The 18,910-nt window shown below is 39.0% G+C and overlaps 4 protein-coding genes across 5 annotated transcripts; 1 reads left to right on the top strand and 3 right to left on the bottom strand.

Annotated features, from left to right (window-relative positions):
- The first annotated feature begins 974 nt into the window (after positions 1 to 974).
- On the top strand, positions 975 to 3,653 carry kcnk5b (potassium channel, subfamily K, member 5b). Of its 2 annotated transcripts, none has more exons than XM_020937522.2 (4): positions 975 to 1,182; positions 1,834 to 1,945; positions 2,070 to 2,236; positions 2,541 to 3,653. In XM_020937522.2, exons 1-4 carry the CDS (start codon positions 1,153 to 1,155, stop codon positions 3,390 to 3,392), a joined length of 1,161 nt encoding a protein of 386 aa, XP_020793181.1. In that variant the 5' UTR covers positions 975 to 1,152; the 3' UTR covers positions 3,393 to 3,653. The 2 variants fall into 2 exon arrangements, with proteins under 2 accessions (XP_020793181.1, XP_020793180.1); XM_020937521.2 differs by having other exon boundaries at positions 980 to 1,355.
- Positions 3,654 to 3,728: 75 nt separating this feature from the next.
- On the bottom strand, positions 3,729 to 10,343 carry LOC129407183 (serum paraoxonase/arylesterase 2-like). Its single transcript, XM_055163736.1, has 10 exons — positions 10,149 to 10,343; positions 9,815 to 10,014; positions 9,645 to 9,715; positions 9,523 to 9,578; positions 5,934 to 6,099; positions 5,734 to 5,860; positions 5,171 to 5,374; positions 4,999 to 5,080; positions 4,515 to 4,643; positions 3,729 to 4,439 (listed from the first exon to the last, which is right to left on the bottom strand). Exons 2-10 carry the CDS (start codon positions 9,889 to 9,891, stop codon positions 4,278 to 4,280), a joined length of 1,074 nt encoding a protein of 357 aa, XP_055019711.1. The 5' UTR covers positions 9,892 to 10,014; positions 10,149 to 10,343; the 3' UTR covers positions 3,729 to 4,277.
- Positions 10,344 to 10,889: 546 nt separating this feature from the next.
- On the bottom strand, positions 10,890 to 13,884 carry LOC110171411 (serum paraoxonase/arylesterase 2-like). The gene is made up of 9 exons (XM_055163838.1): positions 13,650 to 13,884; positions 13,487 to 13,557; positions 13,364 to 13,419; positions 12,800 to 12,965; positions 12,591 to 12,717; positions 12,202 to 12,405; positions 12,030 to 12,111; positions 11,543 to 11,671; positions 10,890 to 11,467 (listed from the first exon to the last, which is right to left on the bottom strand). Exons 1-9 carry the CDS (start codon positions 13,724 to 13,726, stop codon positions 11,306 to 11,308), a joined length of 1,074 nt encoding a protein of 357 aa, XP_055019813.1. The 5' UTR covers positions 13,727 to 13,884; the 3' UTR covers positions 10,890 to 11,305.
- A 543-nt stretch (positions 13,885 to 14,427) lies between these two features.
- On the bottom strand, positions 14,428 to 18,701 carry LOC110171496 (casein kinase II subunit alpha). Its single transcript, XM_020937207.2, has 15 exons — positions 18,593 to 18,701; positions 17,742 to 17,832; positions 17,489 to 17,560; positions 17,277 to 17,405; positions 17,084 to 17,195; positions 16,912 to 17,013; positions 16,782 to 16,832; positions 16,648 to 16,707; positions 16,479 to 16,562; positions 16,099 to 16,209; positions 15,927 to 16,028; positions 15,747 to 15,847; positions 15,515 to 15,663; positions 15,342 to 15,431; positions 14,428 to 15,261 (listed from the first exon to the last, which is right to left on the bottom strand). Exons 4-15 carry the CDS (start codon positions 17,375 to 17,377, stop codon positions 15,146 to 15,148), a joined length of 1,179 nt encoding a protein of 392 aa, XP_020792866.2. The 5' UTR covers positions 17,378 to 17,405; positions 17,489 to 17,560; positions 17,742 to 17,832; positions 18,593 to 18,701; the 3' UTR covers positions 14,428 to 15,145.
- Between the last annotated feature and the right edge of the window lie 209 nt (positions 18,702 to 18,910).

The following is an 18,910-nucleotide window of genomic DNA, read 5'->3' as shown; positions in this document are numbered from 1 at the left end:
GTCAAATCGCGTAATTATAACAATACTCATAATTCCCCAGCGATATTTAATACATATTATCTATAGACCTACCACAACCCACTGTCTCCACTAGAGTGCGCTACTGAACTTCAGACACAGTTACAGCATGGCTCTTATACTTCTGAGTTAAGAGTTCTCAGGATCCTACAGTTTTCTTTTTGAGCTTTGAGTAACAGAACATCAGTAGGCTACATCGCCCTTTCAGATGTACAATTAACTATGCCTTGCATAACATAATGCTCTTGAAATCCCAAGAGGTCTCTTGTATCAGCTAGTCCTTAATACACAGAAAGTAATGGCACACAGATGATGACAAAGGGCCTGCAAGGGGGACCCCGCTTTATCAAGAAGTGCACCGAGGAAACACCCTTCTGAGTGATTAGTCTGACTGCACACTTCTGGAGTCTCCTCACTCTGAGATAAGGCCAACGGTCAGCATCTACACAAGGCAGCACATGCCCTCACAGCCGTGTGTAAAACACATTCTTCATAAACTTTCAGACTAATAATGCAGAGTAACCAAGGCAATTTACAACACTGTGTAGCCCAAGATGTGGACTCGGTTATAAACTAATCTGCCCAATAATACATAGATGTATTGGGATATGTATGAAAAAAACATATCAAGAAGCCTACCGACTGGCGGATGGGTCAGTGGTGTGAAAAAATTGACCAAAATGTGAAAGGCTGGCAACAACATAATCTTATTTACCACGCTCCTGGTAATGCAACGTTTACACAAGCAAGCAAGCTTGATGCTGTAGAAAAAGCATAAACACGTTTTGTTTGTTTTTTTGTCCAAAAAAAAAAAAAAAAAAAGGACAAAAAGTTGATTTATTTGTGTTATATGAGTCGACCAGAATCAGTAACCTGAAAGCAAAAGCAGAGGGGAACACCCACGTTTATTGTTATTGCACTCCCAACATTTAGGATCTGTCCCTAAAACTTCAGTTTCCACAGCTGTTATTCAAAGTTACCACGTAGAAACAGTAGGGTACTTCAGCGCTAGTCCCAACCTACCCGTAAGTTGGAGACACCCAACCACAACCTCCCATTGTACCAGGAAGCAACAGCGACGCGCTGGATGACGCGAGTCTTGTGTGGGAATATGACCTCCTCGGAACAAAAGTTATGACTGAAGTTAGACTATGGCCGATAAAGGTCCGTTTTTGACTGCATGTATTATTTTTTATTTATCCATTGGTGGCGCAATTTTTCAGATTCTTGAAGAGCCAAACTGGAATTCAGCAAAAGACGAGTATATACTTGACAAGAAAGATATCTTAAGAAAATACGATTGTTTGACCAAAGAAGCTCTAGATGACATTTTGGAGGTAGGTGTAAATCATAACTATACGGAAATGGATTTAATGAGAGCGCGCCATCTCGCATCAGATTTAATAGTTCACAAAATGTAACACTGAAGTCTGTAGGCGAGACCTTAATGAACACAAAAATGCCAAACAGTAGGCCATGCTTTTTGACTGAAGTGGCCATGGCAGCCAACACTTTTATTATTCACAACATTTCTTGGCTTCCGAAAACTGCAAAACCAGTTTTACTGGTGCAGGGGTGAAAACAAAGACCCAGATCTCAAGCCCTTGTGCCACAAGCGAAGTGTAATGTGATGTTAGATGTTAAATACACAAGTTAAATGCTTTGAGCTTTGAGCAAGAGTGCGCATGCCTAACCCTATCCTACCCACTTTAAATGTCTGAATTAGGTGTGTCATGTTGTTGCTCTGGTTTACAGGACAGAAAATCTTCCATCAAGAAAATTAATATACCCTACTTTGTTTTCTCTTTTTTTCAGATAGTTGCAAAAGCTGCAGGGCAAGGAGTGGCCATCACTGGGGACAGGCAGCCGGATTCATGGGACTGGGGAAACTCTGTCATATTTGCTGCTTCTATTGTCACCACCATAGGTTAGAGGAATTTCAGATTCCAAGAATCACTCAGTCTCAGTCTAGTATTGTTTCAATTTATAGCCTATTGTCATTACAACACACTGACAACACTTTCCTTCCCCATCTTCTTCTGTTGATCCAGGTTATGGAAATGTTGCACCAAAAACGGAGCGTGGCCGTGTGTTCTGCATATTGTACGGTTTGTGCGGCATCCCCCTGTGTCTGGTTTGGATTAGTCAGCTGGGCTCCTTCTTTGGAGATCGGGCAAGACGTTTGTCCCAGGTTATGATTCGCAAAGGGGTCTCAGTGGTAAGTTTTTGTTATATTAAGGACTATAGTTATATTCTTATGTATTCATATATATTCCTAATGCATATTGATATTGCAATACACTAACACCAAAAAGATGAGAAGCCTGGAGAAGTTCTGAGAAAAAAAAAAAAAACTGTAGAGTTTTCTATATTTTCTTTTACAACTTTTTTTTTGCCTTTTTTCTAAGTTTCATCGTTTAGGCAATAGTGATGGGCCTATTATAGTATTTTTCAATGATTTATTGTAAATGTATTTTTACAATGTACACGATTTCAACATTTATGTTATGACTGTGTTGCAGAAAAAGGTTCAGTTTACCTGCACAGTGTGCTTTCTGCTCTGGGGCCTTATTGTGCATTTGGTGATCCCTCCGTTCGTGTTCATGTCAGTGGAAGGATGGACTTATCTGGAAGGCCTGTACTTCTCTTTCATCACACTCACCACCGTTGGTTTTGGAGACTATGTTGCAGGCGTCAATCCCAACATCCAGTATCCGCGGCTGTACAGAGCGCTTGTTGAGGTGTGGATCTACATGGGGCTGGCTTGGCTCTCCCTCTTCTTCAGCTGGAATGTGCACATGGTCGTAGAGGCCCACAAAGTGTTGAGGAAACGCAGACATCGACATCGCCTCCACCATGAAGAGGAAAAACAACCAGAAGAAGAAAAACAAGTCCCAGAAATTAGGCCGACTGTCATAGATATCTTCAATTTTCTGTCTGAAACAAATGAGGATGACTACAACACTGTTATGAGGCAGATTGCAATAGAAGCAAAGAAACCCAAACCTCCAGAGAACATAAACCGGTCTAAAAGTTGCAGTGACATTTTGGACATCCAGACTCTTGAGGAGTCTCCACGACAGAAACGAAGGAAGAGCATAAGTGAGCTGTTTCTTAATGTACCACAGTCTGTAAAACCAAAAAAAGAGGCCAACAAGGACCTCAAGGAAGATGGTGAAAATAAAGATTTTAATGGCAAAGGTAACAATAATGAATCAGATATGGAAAATGAGGGCATATTTTTTACAGTGCCAACCATTATAGGGCCCTCAAAAACACAGAAGATACAATCTCCTAGTATTGGTGAGTCAAGGTTTATAATCAGTAAAGTAGCTGAAACTGAGTTGTTACTTAATAAAGAAGGAAAAGGATGACAATGTGAAATAAAGCAGGTGAATATAGTAACCATGATAAACCAAAGCAGTATGTTTGGTACCACTTGTATCCTGTGCCAACAATGTTTTAACTAGACATTTCAAATCTTTAGTTTACAGTTTCATTGCATGTTTCAGAAAATACAAGATCAACTAGAACTGTTAGTTTTATTTTATTTTTTGTTGCAAATTGTTTAAAAGTACTAAAATATGTATATCATGTTTTCTATAGATGTTTTAAATAAAATTTATTTTTATCAAGTTCTAAATATCTACAGTAATTATATACAGAAAACTTCACGGTATTTTTGGCTAATCAGGTCACAATAAATCCACAATTCAGGATTATAGGTAGCAGTTTTTTGCATTTACAGATCGCAGTATGTTTCCCTTACGGTTACATTTGTTGTGTGCTCAAGGACACACTAAGCAAGTGCTGACATGGTGATTTGTGAATAACGGAAACATGTTTATATTAAGTACAGCCTTTTATTACATCATACAACATATTTTTAAGAATTAACATCTAAAATGTGTAAATTACAAAAGCATCCATCCCAAACATTCTCTTTAAATGGTAATAGATCACACGTCACCAACCCCCACTTAACAATAATAACCGTTTTTAATATATATGCCCATTTGTCTGTCATAGTAGATCATTATATGCAAAAAAGGAACATCCTAATATGTCACACCAACCAAACCCCAAGACACAAAACTGTAGGTCCCTAACATGCATTTTGAAAAGCACATTCACTCAACTTCTCTTACAACCTGCATCTGTTTGCTGTTCATCTTATGTAGTGGTTGAATTTTGAAATAGAAATCTTTTACCTGAGTCACTTTGATTTAGCTTGATGAACAGGTTCACAGTCATTTGCACTACTTCAGATCACAGATCAATGCTTTATGAAACACAGTACCAATAAGAAGCTTGTTCCCATAAGGAGTTGCAACCGATGATCCCTGGAGGACTTTACCATCATCAGCGTACACCTGTTTTACCACTGGTTCATCAGAGAGAATGTTTTGGATTTGGATAACCTATGGACAAAAAGCAATTCAGTGTTCCTCAGGTTATAGAAAGTAGGACAAAGAAAGTAAAGTATTACTACTCACCTCTGATCCTGGTGTGTTATTGGCGTCATAGAAAAAGAGCTTCCATGCATTGGGATGACAACCTGACCACACGTCTCCAGTGTTGGGGTCCACCTCAAGGTTGTCGCAAAGAGATCCCACAGCCACACTCTGAAGTTACAATGACAAAAAATAGGTTGCATACATTATTAAATAAAGCTAGTGATACTTAAATCCTCAAATGTAGGGAGTAATATGACTTTATACTAGAAATTACAAAACACGATTAGACTGCAAAGTTGCAAACAAGTGAGATCAATTGTCAGAGTGGCTGTAGTATTTAAGTAAATCTTTAGTCTTTTTATCAACTTTGTTATACATTACTGCATCCAATACTATGCCTGGGCTGAAATAAATGGGTAACTTCTGCTGCTGACATCTGAACATGCAATAATTATCCAACAGGAGCCTGTCACCATTAACCTGGTTATCCAGGTGGTTGATGTGGGAGTGTAATAGTATTTACTTTCACAAACGCCAATCCATTATCTTCCTTCCTCTCCAAAACATGCACATTATGATCAGCCATATCAGCTACATACACATATCTGTAAAGTGAATAAAACAGACTTGTAATTAATAGCAGTCAAAGGACGTGGTGTTTGTTTTTACTTAACTTTCAAAAATTCAGTATATACTTTTGGTCTGGTGACACATTGATGCCATTTGCAAAGTAATATCCATCAGAGACAACTTTCACTTCTTCAGGACTGTAGTATACAACAGTGGTCCAGGGCTGTAATAAAATCAGCTCCACGATACCTTTCATAAACTCATTCACAAAATACTGGTCAATGGTGGCATAGAAGCTTTCCACTCCAACAGCAACAATATCATTGACACTAGAAAGTGAAAATCAGATCATACTTCATATTATTAAATAGATGTAGGATGTCACAATTATAATTTGAGTAATATTACAATTACTATGACGCAAAACATAATTCCAATATTCCCTTTCATTCCTATTGTCAAATACGTCTCTATTCCTCTACTATGTCACCAGTTATGAAACTTCATAAATCAAATAAGTTAATGTGACACACATTTTAAAAGTTTACATTTGGGTTTATTTTTCTGGAGTGTAGATTGAACTGAAATTACTTAGTTTGGTTTGCACTGTTGTTTTTAGGTCTCAATATTGGCTAATCATGATTAACCAAATAGTGTTAACAACCCATCATGTGGTATTCTCATTTACCTATGCAGAAGTTCATGTTTGATTGTTTTCAAGTGTACAAGAGAGTAGTCCTCCTCCACAAATTTAAACCGCTCTATTTGCGTTTTGTGCTCTGGGTGACTGACAACAAATAGATACACTGTGCCATCTGCAAGAACACATAGTTTACAGTGAGAAAAACATACCACATTTTATTATTTCTGGATGCAAAAGTATTTTACCATTTGGATCGGTGTATACACTTATGCCGTGAGGGTTAAATGACTCCAAATCAAAGTTCCTCGGCATTCGTAGCTCTATTGGTTTAATTCTTGTTTCGTTAAAATCCAAAACATATATTTTTCCCACCACAGTGTCCAAGATGGGCATGCCAGGGTACCTGAGACCCTAGTGAATAATAGAAATGCATGCAGTGATAGTGTCTATCAAAGAAACAAACATTAATTGCAAAATTACAACACATAGGCTACAAAATTTGCCAAATTTAATAATAATAATTATATGATAATTATATGACATCACATCTGATATGTCAGTAGGCTGTCTCGATAACTGGCCTGTATGGTGCATTTTAATCCTTACCACATAAAAAATGCAAATAAACAACCTCCAAGAGTTGGGACACACCTAAAGCCTCCTACTGAATTTTGTCAAGCCCATAACCCTAGGCCTATCGCTCCTGTGCCCTAAACTGGTCAGTCCAGTCCAGTTCCATGATGTTGGCAAAATGGTTTAGATCAGGCGTCCCAAACTCGCGGGCCGAGGGCTAACTGCAGCCCGCGGAATGATTTTGCGGCCCCCTACTTGATGTCAAAGTTTAGTGCTTCCTGCGGTAGGGGGCCACACTGACAGACAAAGCTGCAGATCAGCACCCCTGCAGTTTTACATAAGCAGATTTGCGCACCTTACATTCCAAACTCAACTTTCAGCAGTTGTGATGCTATGAGTCCAGGTGGATCTGTTTATGCGTGTGCACATGCACATAAGACAGCACTGAAGAACCTAAACAACTTTCACTTGCTAGTACATGTGCTTCTGCTTGCGCCTTGCACCATTTTGCTCTTGCATCCATGATATCAGTGCAGAAAGTATTACAGGCCTTGCCTACAGCGCAACGGAGGTGCAGACAAAAATCCCTCATTCATAAGTATGGGACACTTGGGACTGATAAGTAATAAACAGGTCACAGACAGCCGGTTACGTGCTCAATGCAGCCCCTTCTCTGGGCGTAATTGGCTGGCAAGACAAAGACCATGCTCCATCCAGCAAAAATCCTACCTCATGAGTTTAATGAATGGAGCGCACTGCAGGGTATTCACATTCAGATCACATGGCCCTGACCTGTGGGGTGCCTCAGGGGTCAATCCAGGGCCCCCTGTTGTTCAATCTCTACATGCTGCCATTAGGTCAGTTAATAAGCAGCAATAACGTGTCCTACCACAATTATGCAGATGACACTCAGATCTACGTCTCTCTGGCAGCAGGAGACTATGGACCAGTGGACTCACTTGGTCACTGCATCCAACAGATCAGTGTGTGGATGCAAAACAACTTTCTCCAGCTAAACTCTGACAAGACTGAAGTCATAGTGTTTGGTCCACAGAAACAAAGGGACAGTGTCAGCAGTCACCTCCAGTCTCTCTCTCTAAAACCTTCAAATCAGGCAAGAAATCTAGGGGTAATAATGGACTCAGACTTGAACTTTAACAGCCACATCAAATCAATAACATCTGCAGCCTTTTACCATCTAAAAAACATAGCAAAAATCAAAGGTTTACAGTCTAAAGTAGACTTGGAGAAACTTATCAATGCGTTTGTCTCCAGTAGGTTACACTACTGTAATGGTCTGCTCACTGGTCTCTCCAAACGAGCTGTGAGACGCTGCAGAACATCCAGAACGCTGCAGCTCGGGTCCTTACTCGAACTAGGAAGTATGAGCACATTAGTCCTGTGCTCAGGTCTCTGTACTGGCTTCCTGTGCTTCAGAGAATAGACTTTAAAGCAGCTCTGCTTGTGTACAAGTCTCTCCATGGCCGAGCACCAAAGTCCATCTGTGACATGTTAGTGTCATATGAACCATCTCACACTCTGAGGAGCTCAGGGACCGGCCTCCTGCTGGTGCCCAGAGTCACGACTAAACAAGGGGAGTCAACGTTTCAGGTTCATGCAGCTAAAACCTGGAACAGTCTTCCTGAACATGTGAGACAGACTCTTCTGTGACGCTGTTTAAATCCAGGCTCAAAACATTTCTGTTTAACTGTGCATATAACTGAAAGGTTTTCATTCCGCACTCTTCTCTCCAATTTATGTCTCTCTTTTTAATTTTAATATGTTTTGATTTGTTTTTATTAGGATTTTAATGTATTTCTTATTCTGTAAAGCACTTTGAATTACTTTGTGTACGAATTGTGCTATACAAATAAACTTGCCTTGCTTTGCCTTGCCTTGCCTTCACGGAGGCACACACGACACCGTAGCTATTTCACAACAGTGCAGGTGCTCACGTTTCACGACTGCGCCCTAAACAAACTCAAAGGGACAAACAGCACTCACGTTTTAACAGTTTTACATGTGTCCAAACAAAGCGCGGTGTCACATCTTACCGGTAAAATAGAAGAAATGAAGAAATAGTATGCAGTGTGAAACTTAGATCCACTCGAAAACACATCCAGTCCTTTACAGTGCCTCAAAGTCAAAGTGCATAATAATAAATCCACATCTTTTCAGTATGTAGTGTCCGCATAAAATATAAGCCAAACAGATAACAAGAACCAAACTCCTGGTCCTGGTAAAAGCGTAATTTCCAAATAAATATGGTAATATCCAGTGTGGAGTAGTCTGCATAAAGATGCAGCCAAACACATATAGTTGAAGTCAAACTGATAATATGAACCAAAACTCCGCCAAAATCCCCCTACTCGTCGAACCTGGTAAAAACGCAATTCACAAACATGGTGTATACAGTATATTCACTGTGGCACCGTGAGTATAAAGACGCAACCAAACCAGTGCGTGTAAGTTCTCCATAGTCCTCTTCCTCCATCCAGTTAACGGCGCAGTAAAATCGTGAAGTGAATTTATCAAAACAAAGAGCACGTGCTTCGTGCGCTGCCTTTGATAGAGGTATACAAGAAAACAAAAGAGAAACTTAAGCTCGTGAAAGTCCACAGGAGGATCAGCTGTGTGCTCTGGTTCATTTGCATGCACATTTGTATGGAGTTATAACTGAACATCTATAGTAGCCTACTCTGTTTTAAAATAGGAATTAACATAGTTATAAAGTAATTCAAAGATTGAAAAGTACTTTATTAATAATATTGGTCTTTCATTTCCATAAAAAAAATACAGGCACCGAAAAAAAGAACCGGTTCAGGAACTGGTATCGAAAAGCAGGTATCGTTAAAGTACTGGTATAGAAAAAAATCTAATGGTATGCGGGAGGGACAGGAAGCTGTTCTCCACCATGAACTTTAGTAAGTCCAAATACAGGTCCAAATTCAGTGATGAACATCTTCAAACTATACTAAGGATCTCATTTATTTCCTCCTGTAAGCCAAATATCTCAGCAAGAGAGGAGGCAGGCAGCAAGAGGTAGCCTGAAAGAAGTAGAAGTAGTAGTAGTAGTTTAAATTTATATTCTGAAGAAATGTTCATGTTCTGAACTGTCTTATTAAAGATTGAGAAGACTGGAGAAGACTGTGATTTTCTGTTTATTTACTTAAAATCATATTTTGTCTAATAGCTTACTTGATGCGACCCAGCCTCACCCAGACTTTTACCTCTAGTGGCCCCCAGGTAATAAATTCTTACCGAGCTGATAAAAGCAAGGCCGTTCCTAAGTATCGTGATGTCCTCAGAGCCATGATCTGATGAGAATTTAATTTACATTTTTAGAGTTCAGTATTGAGTGTCTAAGTTATATAATTACTTACTCAAGTTTGGAAGGAAAACACAGTTGGGAAGATGGTTTGTCTCAAGTTCCTGGGTGGCCTGGAACCTTTTCCTGCAGTAATAAAAGATAAAATAAGGACAAGTGACCAATAGAACTTTATGTAGTCCACCGCACAAGCCGAAAGAAACCGTGCACGAGTCTAAGCATTACCTTAGATTGGCAATTCTTTCTCCGAGAAACACTGCTATGGCAGCAATTAAAAGCGAAATAAAGCCAACTTTGCCCATTTCAAAACTGAAAAACCTCGTGCAGCAGTTCGACTTTGGAGCACTCGACACCGAGGAGTACCCGCTGCGCGCCCCGGCAGTGCTCTAGCAGGTGCGGCCTCTGGTGCCTTCACCACTGCCGGACTTTAAAAAAAAATAAATAAAAAGATCCTTAGGTTCGTAGCTTTCTTAAGATTAAAAAAAAGTACAATAATAGAAATGCGGATGAAATTAGGTAAAACAAGGAAAAACAAAGCCTAAAAAGGAAATATGCTTACCTTAAAGCTGTGTGTTCACCTGTTCAAAGACAAGGGCAGGGGTTCGGGACTGAAATGTAATTTTAACATTTGAAATAAGTGGAACTTAGAAACGGGTCTAAACAAAAGGTTAACGAACCACAGGATTCTTGACTATATCTAACTGTGAGATGATATTTGGACCACCCCTCAAATTTTCAAGGATTTTTATTTCTCTTGATTTTCTTTTTCTTGACAGTCTCTTCCAAGGCTGGATTATCCATACTGAACAGTGGCACAATGCCCAGGAGCATCAACCATTCACAACTAGTGGGGGATAAATTGATGTTATTCATTTGAAAATGTTAAATGGCCATACATAACTCATCATTAACACTAATTTCATAATAACAATATCAAGATTACCAAAAAAGATGACCATTCATTCTCCATTATTTATAAATGCCCTTGTTGATGTGTACTATTTTTGACAGAAAGATGGGAGCAAGGTGTATGCATGCGTGTATCGGGTGGGGGAGGGGGATTTACCTGGTAAGGTTAGCTGTGAGGTATAGTGCCTTAGTATCTACAGAAATTATTTACAGAAAACTTAACAGTATTTTTGGCTAATCAGGTCACAATAAATCCACAATTCAGGATTATAGGTAGCAGTTTTTTGCATTTACAGATCGCAGTATGTTTCCCTTACAGTTACATTTGTTGTGTGCTCAAGGACACACTAAGCAAGTGCTGACATGGTGATTTGTGAATAACGGAAACATGTTTATATTAAGTACAGCCTTTTATTACATCATACAACATATTTTTAAGAATTAACATCTAAAATGTGTAAATTACAAAAGCATCCATCCCAAACATTCTCTTTAAATGGTAACAGATCACACGTCACCAACCCCCACTTAACAATAATAACCGTTTTTAATATATATGCCCATTTGTCTGTCACAGTAGATCATTATATGCAAAAAAGGAACATCCTAACATGTCACACCAACCAAACCCCAAGACACAAAACTGTAGGTCCCTAACATGCATTTTGAAAAGCACATTCACTCAACTTCTCTTACAACCTGCATCTGTTTGCTGTTCATCTTATGTAGTGGTTGAATTTTGAAATAGAAATCTTTTACCTGAGTCACTTTGATTTAGCTTGATGAACAGGTTCACAGTCATTTGCACTACTTCAGATCACAGATCAATGCTTTATGAAACACAGTACCAATAAGAAGCTTGTTCCCATAAGGAGTTGCAACCGATGATCCCTGGAGGACTTTACCATCATCAGCGTACACCTGTTTTACCACTGGTTCATCAGAGAGAATGTTTTGGATTTGGATAACCTATGGACAAAAAGCAATTCAGTGTTCCTCAGGTTATAGAAAGTAAGACAAAGAAAGTAAAGTATTACTACTCACCTCTGATCCTGGTGGGTTATTGGCATCATAAAGAAAGAGCTTCCATGCATTGGGATGACAACCTGACCACACGTCTCCAGTGTTGGGGTCCACCTCAAGGTTGTCGCAAAGAGATCCCACAGCCACACTCTGAAGTTACATTGACAAAAAATAGGTTGCATACATTATTAAATAAAGCTAGTGATACTTAAATCCTCAAATGTAGGGAGTAATATGACTTTATACTAGGAATTACAAAACATGATTAGACTGCAAAGCTGTAAACAAGTGAGATCAATTGTCAGAGTGGCTGTAGTATTTAAGTAAATCTTTAGTCTTTTTATCAACTTTGTTATACATTACTGCATCCAATACTACACTGCCTGGGCTGAAATAAATGGGTAACTTCTGCTGCTGACATCTGAACATGCAATAATTATCCAACAGGAGCCTGTCACCATTAACCTGGTTATCCAGGTAGTTGATGTGGGAGTGTAATAGTACTTACTTTCACAAACGCCAATCCATTATCTTCCTTCCTCTCCAAAACATGCACATTATGATCAAATATATCAGCTACATACACATATCTGTAACATGAATAAAACAGACTTGTAATTAATAGCAGTCAAAGGACGTGGTGTTTGTTTTTACTTAACTTAAAAAATTTCAGTATATACTTTTGGTCTGGTGACACATTGATGCCATTTGCAAAGTAATATCCATCAGAGACAACTTTCACTTCTTCGGGACTGTAGTATACAACGTTGGTCCAGGGCTGTAACAGAATTACCTCCACGGTGCTTTTCATAAACTCATTCACAAAATAGTGGTCATTGGTGGCATAGAAGCTTTCCACTCCGACGGCAACAATATCATTGACACTAGAAAGTGAAAATCAGATCTTACTTCATATTATTAAATAGTTGTAAATTTAACAAGAATTTTAATTACTCAGTTTAGTTTGCACTGTTGTTTTTAGGTCTTAAGATTATATTGTGACTATAAATACGCTAATCATAATTAACCAAATAGTGTTAACAACCCATCATGTGGTATTCTCATTTACCTGTACAGAAGTTCATGTTTGATTGTTTTCAAGTGTACAAGAGAGTAGTCCTCCTCCACAAATTTAAACAGCTCTATTTGCGTTTTGTGCTCTGGGTGACTAACAACAAATAGATACACTGTGCCATCTGCAAGAACACATAGTTTACAGCGAGAAAAATAAAACAGACATACCACATTTTATTATTTCTGGATGCAAAAGTATTTTACCATTTGGATCGGTGTATACACTTATGCCGTGAGGGTTAAATGACTCCAAATCAAAGTTCCTCGGCATTCGTAGCTCTATTGGTTTAATTCTTGGTTCGTCAAGATTCAAAACATATATTTTTCCCACCACAGTGTCTAAGATGGGCATGCCAGGGTACCTGAGACCCTAGTGAATAATAGAAATGCATGCAGTGATAGTGTCTATCAAAGAAAGTTCTCAAACATTAATTGTAAATTTACAACAATATCTGTCATATTGAATGATGAACCCATTATGTTATATGACATCACATCTGATATGTCAGTAGGCTTTCTCAACACGGTTTCTCATGCAGTCTGGATAGGTGGCCTGCATGGAGCATTTTAATCCTGACCACGTAAATAAACAAATAAATAACCTCCAAGAGATGGGACACACCTATATTAGTCTCCTATTTAACCAAGTCCAAATCAAGCCCTTAACACTAGGCCTCGCGCTACTGCGCCCTAAACTGCTCAGTCCGGTCCAAAATGGTTCAGATTCTGCTGATTAGATTTTTCCAGTAGCTGCTTTAAAATTCTTACCGAGCTGATAAAAGCAAGGCCGTTCCCAAGTATCGTGATATCCTCGGAGCCATCGTCTGATAAGAGTTGAATTTACATTTTTAGCATTCACTTCTTGAGAGTCTAAGTTATAGAACTACTTACTCAAGTTTGGAAGCAAAACACAGTTGGGGAGGTGGTTCGTCTCAAGTTCCCGGGTGGCGAGCGACCTTTTCCTGCAGTAATAAGAGGTGAAATAAGGACGAATAAAACTTGATGTAGTCTGCCACTCATGTCGAAAGAAACCGTGCACGAGTTTGTGCATTACCTTAGATTGACAATTCTTTCTCCGAGAAACACTGCTATGGCAGCGATTAAAAGCGAGATAAAGCCAACTTTGCCCATTTCAAAACTGAAAAACTTCGTGCAGGAGTTCAATTTAGGAGCACTCACCGCGCTGCTGCTGGAACCGACACCGAGGCGTGCCCGCTGCGTGCCCCGGCAGTGCTCTAGCAGGCGCGGCCTCTGGTGCCTTCACAACTGTCGGACTAAAAAAAAAATCCTTTGGTTTGTAACTTTCTTAAAATAATAATAATGAATGATAATAATCAATGGTGTACAAGAACACAATATTTTACTTAACTATAAATTAGGGGGGAAAAACAACACACGTAGATTAATGTCAGAATATCTGCAAATTGTCCAAAAATTCACTCCCACTCAGCCAGTGCTTTAAGCACACATCAAAACTTGAATCAGAGTGTTTGCTTCCACACACAGACTGAATATGCTTCCACATGATGGACTTTATTGTAATCACTCTACACGCCACTATGTATCAATATGTACCAACTGTGTAAAAAAGTATTTTGCATAATTATGCATAAGTTCCTCTCCCGCTCAGGTACAGCTGTAAAACCATTTTACAAGACTGTTACAAATGTACATTCACTCACGGGCAACTTTAAACGTTTTGGGCGCCGAAACACATCTTATTATTTCACAAACACCAAAGGAGTTTGTTTTATAAGCACTATCCAATGTTGCTTTTAACTTATTCGGACACGCAAACAGAGGGTATGCAATAACATGTCCTTCCTACAAAACCCTGTTTAAATTGTTTATTTTTGAAGTTGCTTTTGAAGTTGATGAGTCTTTCCAACATAAAACAAAAGTTACAAAATTGTCTATGTAATCAAAATCATGTGTAAGAGACTTCATAAAAAACAAACATGAACACATACATACACATACAGAAGTGAAAGAAACATAAAATTGGCAAACTATTGACCCTGTGATACTCAGCGTTGGGTGCATGCAACCTGACAGTAACTGTAGAATATCTACAAAGTCCAATTAATGAATGATAGCATCTAACAACTTCAAAACACCAACATCTGCTGCATTGTTACATCATGTGCAACCATTGAGCACTGTAGGCAGGGCACACCACACTCCGGACTCAAGTTTGTGAAGTTGTGTTTAGGTTCACAGTGTAATACAGCAGGATCCCCATCAAACAGTTTCAAGCAAGACTGTATATTTGGAACATACAAAATAAATTTTATTATCCATTCTCTTCATGTCTACATCTTATTAGAATTTCTCGACAATAGCATTGTCAAATACACACCCAAATTAATTCTAATAATCCTGACAGGCGCAACAATACATTTCTGTCAAGTCCAGGTGTCAAAATAACTGAATGTGAAAAGCAATTTAAATCTTCTTTGTTATTTTCAACATAAAAAGGGGAGCCATGGCCCTAGGCCACAGTGGGGCTAGGCAGGCATGGCCATGAGCACACAGACACAGGGAGAGGCTTCAGGGCTGAGCCCCAGTGGCTGCAGGGACCTGTGTGGCCAGAGTGTTGGGGGCAGAGATGACCGGGGATCCAGCAATGTTAGCCATTGGCTGTGCAGAGGACATTGAGGTGATGCCTGAAAGAGACACAGATGCAGTGTGGATTAAAAAGGTTTGAGGCAACTGTTATAAATGTAGGTATTTTCTCTGAGCTTACCAGCCATCATACTTGAGGAGCTGACTGGTGTAGAACTGGCAGCCATACCTCCAGGAGTAGCCCCTCTTCCCTGATCTTTGACAATGGGATCTGCACAACAGAACATGCCAGACTTCAACAAATGATTACAAATAATATATTCATAACATGTGACGGATAAGTTGTGCACTGACAAAAGTAGGGATGATCCATAGCCTCTCTTGCTGTGAGACGGGCTTGATGGTCATAGCGCAGCAGTTTGTCCAGGAAGTCTAGAGCTTCTGTGCTAACCAAATGTTGATTTTCACTGTGCACAAACCTCTCCCACCTTTTACGTGAATGTCTGTAAAAAATACAAAAATACAAATGTTATTTCATACACAATGTGATAATGATAATGGAGAACTGATGGGTTGATAATATTACCTCCCCAAAATGTCATTGAACCGTGGATCCAATTCAATGTTGTACTTGTCAATATAGTCATACAGGTCCTCTGTGCCAAGTACTTTAGCAATTCGCACAAGCTATAGGAAAAAAAAACATGTTATTAACACAAAACAGTCTATAATAATAACTATAGTTAATAACTAAGTGATTCTGCACCTGATCATAGTTGTCATGGCCATGAAAGAATGGTTCCTTTCTAAAGATCATGCTGGCCAACATGCACCCCAAACTCCACATATCCAGACTGTAGTCGTACATCTGTGAAACAATTACGGGAAATGTAACATCTAGCGTTTTACACAGCAAGATAAACTGCAGCAACTTATACCTGGTAGTCTACCAACAGCTCAGGTCCTTTGAAGTACCTAGACGCCACTCTCACGTTGTATTCTTGGTTTGGATGGTAGAATTCTGCCAATCCCCAGTCAATTAGACGGAGCTGGAAGCAAAAAAAGTCAATTTAATTGAATGCCATCACATACAGAAGTTGTGTTTCTGAGATGGGGAACAACTACAGTGAATATTGTATAAGTGAGAAAATTTTATGCAGTTGAAACAATGTAATTAATCATCTATAAGACATGCATAAATAATAAAACTGATAATCAAGACAATCCATAAAACTGACCCTCGTCTGTGAACATGACACCATCACAGTTTAAAATCTAACAAGAACCAATGGAGTAGTTGTTTAGTTAAAGACACTACCTTTCTGTGTTCATGATCAATCATTACATTGTGTGGCTTGACATCTCTGTGCATAATCCCCATACTGTGGCAGTAATCCAAAGCCTTTACCAAAAAGGACAAAAAGGTTATGTTGTTATTTAGCTCTACCACAATAGAAAACAAAACATTTAGAGCATTAGTCTCCTACCTTAAGTATTTCATACATGTAGAACCGTATATCGAAGTCAGAAAGGGTTTGATACAATTGCTATAAGAGATGCAGATGAAATTAGGTACAGTAAAGGAGAAAAAAAAAAAAGCCTAAGAAGAAAATATACTTACCTTAAAGTCTGTGTTGTTCACATGTTCAAAGACCAGGGCAGGGGTTCGGGACTAAAATAGAAAGCATGTTTATTTTAACATTTGAAATAAGTGGAACTTAGAAATGGGTCTAAACAAAAGGTTAACGAACCACAGGATCCTTGACTATATCTAACAGTGAGATGATATTTGGACCACCCCTCAAATTTTCAAGGATTTTTATTTCTCTCTTGATTTTCTTTTTCTTGACGGGCTAAAAACACAATAAAAATAGATCAGCGATTCATTGTTACAAGTGAACCCCTCTCTTTTAAATCACTTACCTTCAGTATTTTAACAACCACTTTTTCATTGTTTGTGATATTTATGGCTTCAAACACTTCACTATATTTGCCTCTACCCAGTTTTCTGACAAGCTGATAATCATCCTGGTTTCTGCAAAGTGATAATACAAGTGAGTTAGTGGCTTTGTTGACAAGGGAAAAAAATAAAAACAAATAGTAAAATTTTTCTTACCCCCACTCAACGACATGGGACTCATAGTCCCAGTATTCCCGAGGTCTCTGTGTGTTTACATCAGGGTAAACTCGAGAGCGGCTTGGAACAGGGCCAGACATATTCTATGCACAAAGGTCTCTAATTGTCCTAAAAGGAAATTGAATTAACAGAGTTAACCCTTATTCACAAAATATCTTCCACATAAACTATCAGAGATAAAATTTTATTACCTGGCAGTTGGCCTCCAGGATGATGAGAGATGCTGATGTTTGTGTAAAAGTTGTGCCTTTGTTGTCAGGAGGCTAAATAGGCAAAGATATTGAAATGATACATTAGACATAATCTACTGTCCCTACTGCAATACACATAAAGTGCTGCCTAATGAGAATGTTAATTTATTTACTTGTAAACAAGCATATAGTTATGATGTCTCTGTTAAGTAAGTTGTGTCTATAAATATGTTGAAGTGTGAAATGGAGAAACCTGAATGATAATGGGGGCATCCAACCAGTCTAATCAGGAGGTACAGGGCTCAATGCAGTCATTACTGGGGGCTACACAACGGCAGTGTTTCCTGTTGAATAAAAGGACAGAATGTAGGCTGATTAAAATCAGTGTTGTGAGTAAAGCAGCAATGTGTTAGCTTAACTATCCCAGATAGTGTGCCAGCCACTGTAATTACAAAATACAGTTCGATAATTTTAGTTTAGTGAAGGAATTGCTAATCCATAAAGATATAGGCAGTTGGCAACATTAAAAAATACATTTCAAAATAAATTACTGCGAATGCTATTCACTGGCCAAAGGCCCGTAGCGATACATGAGTATGTAAGCTAACAATCGCCACCAGGTAGTTGAACCGGTCACTGGTTACACTGCTACCTAGTTAGCATTAGCCATTAGTTAGCGCTTTCAGTAGAATGAAATGGGACTGTAGAATACTAGCATTAGCATTGGCTAGCATAGAGAAAAGCCGGGTAGAAAGTCACTTAGTTGTAGGCTACAATAGAGTACTTGAGGGTCGAATAAGACACCCATGTCCTACACAACAAATAGTTAATCAATTTCATAGGCACAGTTTTATCTACCGGCCTATAATAAAAGAAAATGGTCTGAAATAATTCTTTGAAATGTGTGCTAAGCTAGCAGCTACGAGTGGGAATAGCTTGCTGCTGGCGAGGCTGACAACGCCTTGAAAAAACATCAAACAAACACTCTGATCAGGCAGCCAAACGCCAGTCCAGCTGGGTTACACGTTCCTTATTTGCCTACATACGTAAATAACAACCAAGGGATCAAGAAGAGCGTCGATTTAGAGTAAATAACACGATTACCTCTCAGCGTTGTTAGGACGTCAAATATGGCGAAGCTTGGGATCAAGAGCTTAGTGCGAAGAGCCTCTCCGAAAGAGGGCGCTGTGCTTTTCCTATTGATGGGGAGACCTGAAATCTGCAGCAACCAACAGGTCAGTGGAAAAAGTTCAAAATGGATGTTCAAAGTACACTGCTTAACAGTTTGTATCTGAAATCATTAGGTTTACAGCACATGCTCCATAAAGGGAAACGGGATATCACTCCAGAAAAGATCTGATTTGATTCCTAGGCTATTAGTTCTCTCTTTAGAATGAACTGGTATGAGCTCCCTGCAAAATA

The sequence above is a fragment of the Boleophthalmus pectinirostris genome, unplaced genomic scaffold, assembly GCF_026225935.1.
Source record: "Boleophthalmus pectinirostris isolate CB_2022bp ecotype Guang Dong unplaced genomic scaffold, ASM2622593v1 HiC_scaffold_6, whole genome shotgun sequence".
In the NCBI taxonomy this organism is placed as follows: Eukaryota; Metazoa; Chordata; class Actinopteri; order Gobiiformes; family Gobiidae; genus Boleophthalmus; species Boleophthalmus pectinirostris.
Note: the sequence above shows the minus strand (reverse complement) of the source record. Positions and strands in the feature narration are given on the sequence as shown.

Coding starts and splice junctions, on each gene's coding strand:
- LOC129407183 (XM_055163736.1), bottom strand. CDS start 9,891: ATGGGCAAAGTTGGCTTTATTTCGCTTTTAATTGCTGCCATAGCAGTG. Junction 6,100..9,522: donor GCCTTGCTTTTATCAGCTCG/GTAAGAATTTAT, acceptor ATTATTCACTAG/GGTCTCAGGTACCCTGGCAT. Junction 5,861..5,933: donor TGTATACACCGATCCAAATG/GTAAAATACTTT, acceptor GTGTTCTTGCAG/ATGGCACAGTGTATCTATTT.
- kcnk5b (XM_020937521.2), top strand. CDS start 1,170: ATGGCCGATAAAGGTCCGTTTTTGACTGCATGTATTATTTTTTATTTA. Junction 1,946..2,069: donor TTCTATTGTCACCACCATAG/GTTAGAGGAATT, acceptor CTGTTGATCCAG/GTTATGGAAATGTTGCACCA. Junction 2,237..2,540: donor TTCGCAAAGGGGTCTCAGTG/GTAAGTTTTTGT, acceptor ACTGTGTTGCAG/AAAAAGGTTCAGTTTACCTG.
- LOC110171496 (XM_020937207.2), bottom strand. CDS start 17,377: ATGTCTGGCCCTGTTCCAAGCCGCTCTCGAGTTTACCCTGATGTAAAC. Junction 17,196..17,276: donor TCCCATGTCGTTGAGTGGGG/GTAAGAAAAATT, acceptor ATCACTTTGCAG/AAACCAGGATGATTATCAGC. Junction 16,210..16,478: donor TTGATCATGAACACAGAAAG/GTAGTGTCTTTA, acceptor TTTTGCTTCCAG/CTCCGTCTAATTGACTGGGG.
- LOC110171411 (XM_055163838.1), bottom strand. CDS start 13,726: ATGGGCAAAGTTGGCTTTATCTCGCTTTTAATCGCTGCCATAGCAGTG. Junction 12,718..12,799: donor TGTATACACCGATCCAAATG/GTAAAATACTTT, acceptor GTGTTCTTGCAG/ATGGCACAGTGTATCTATTT. Junction 12,406..12,590: donor AAACATGAACTTCTGTACAG/GTAAATGAGAAT, acceptor TTCACTTTCTAG/TGTCAATGATATTGTTGCCG.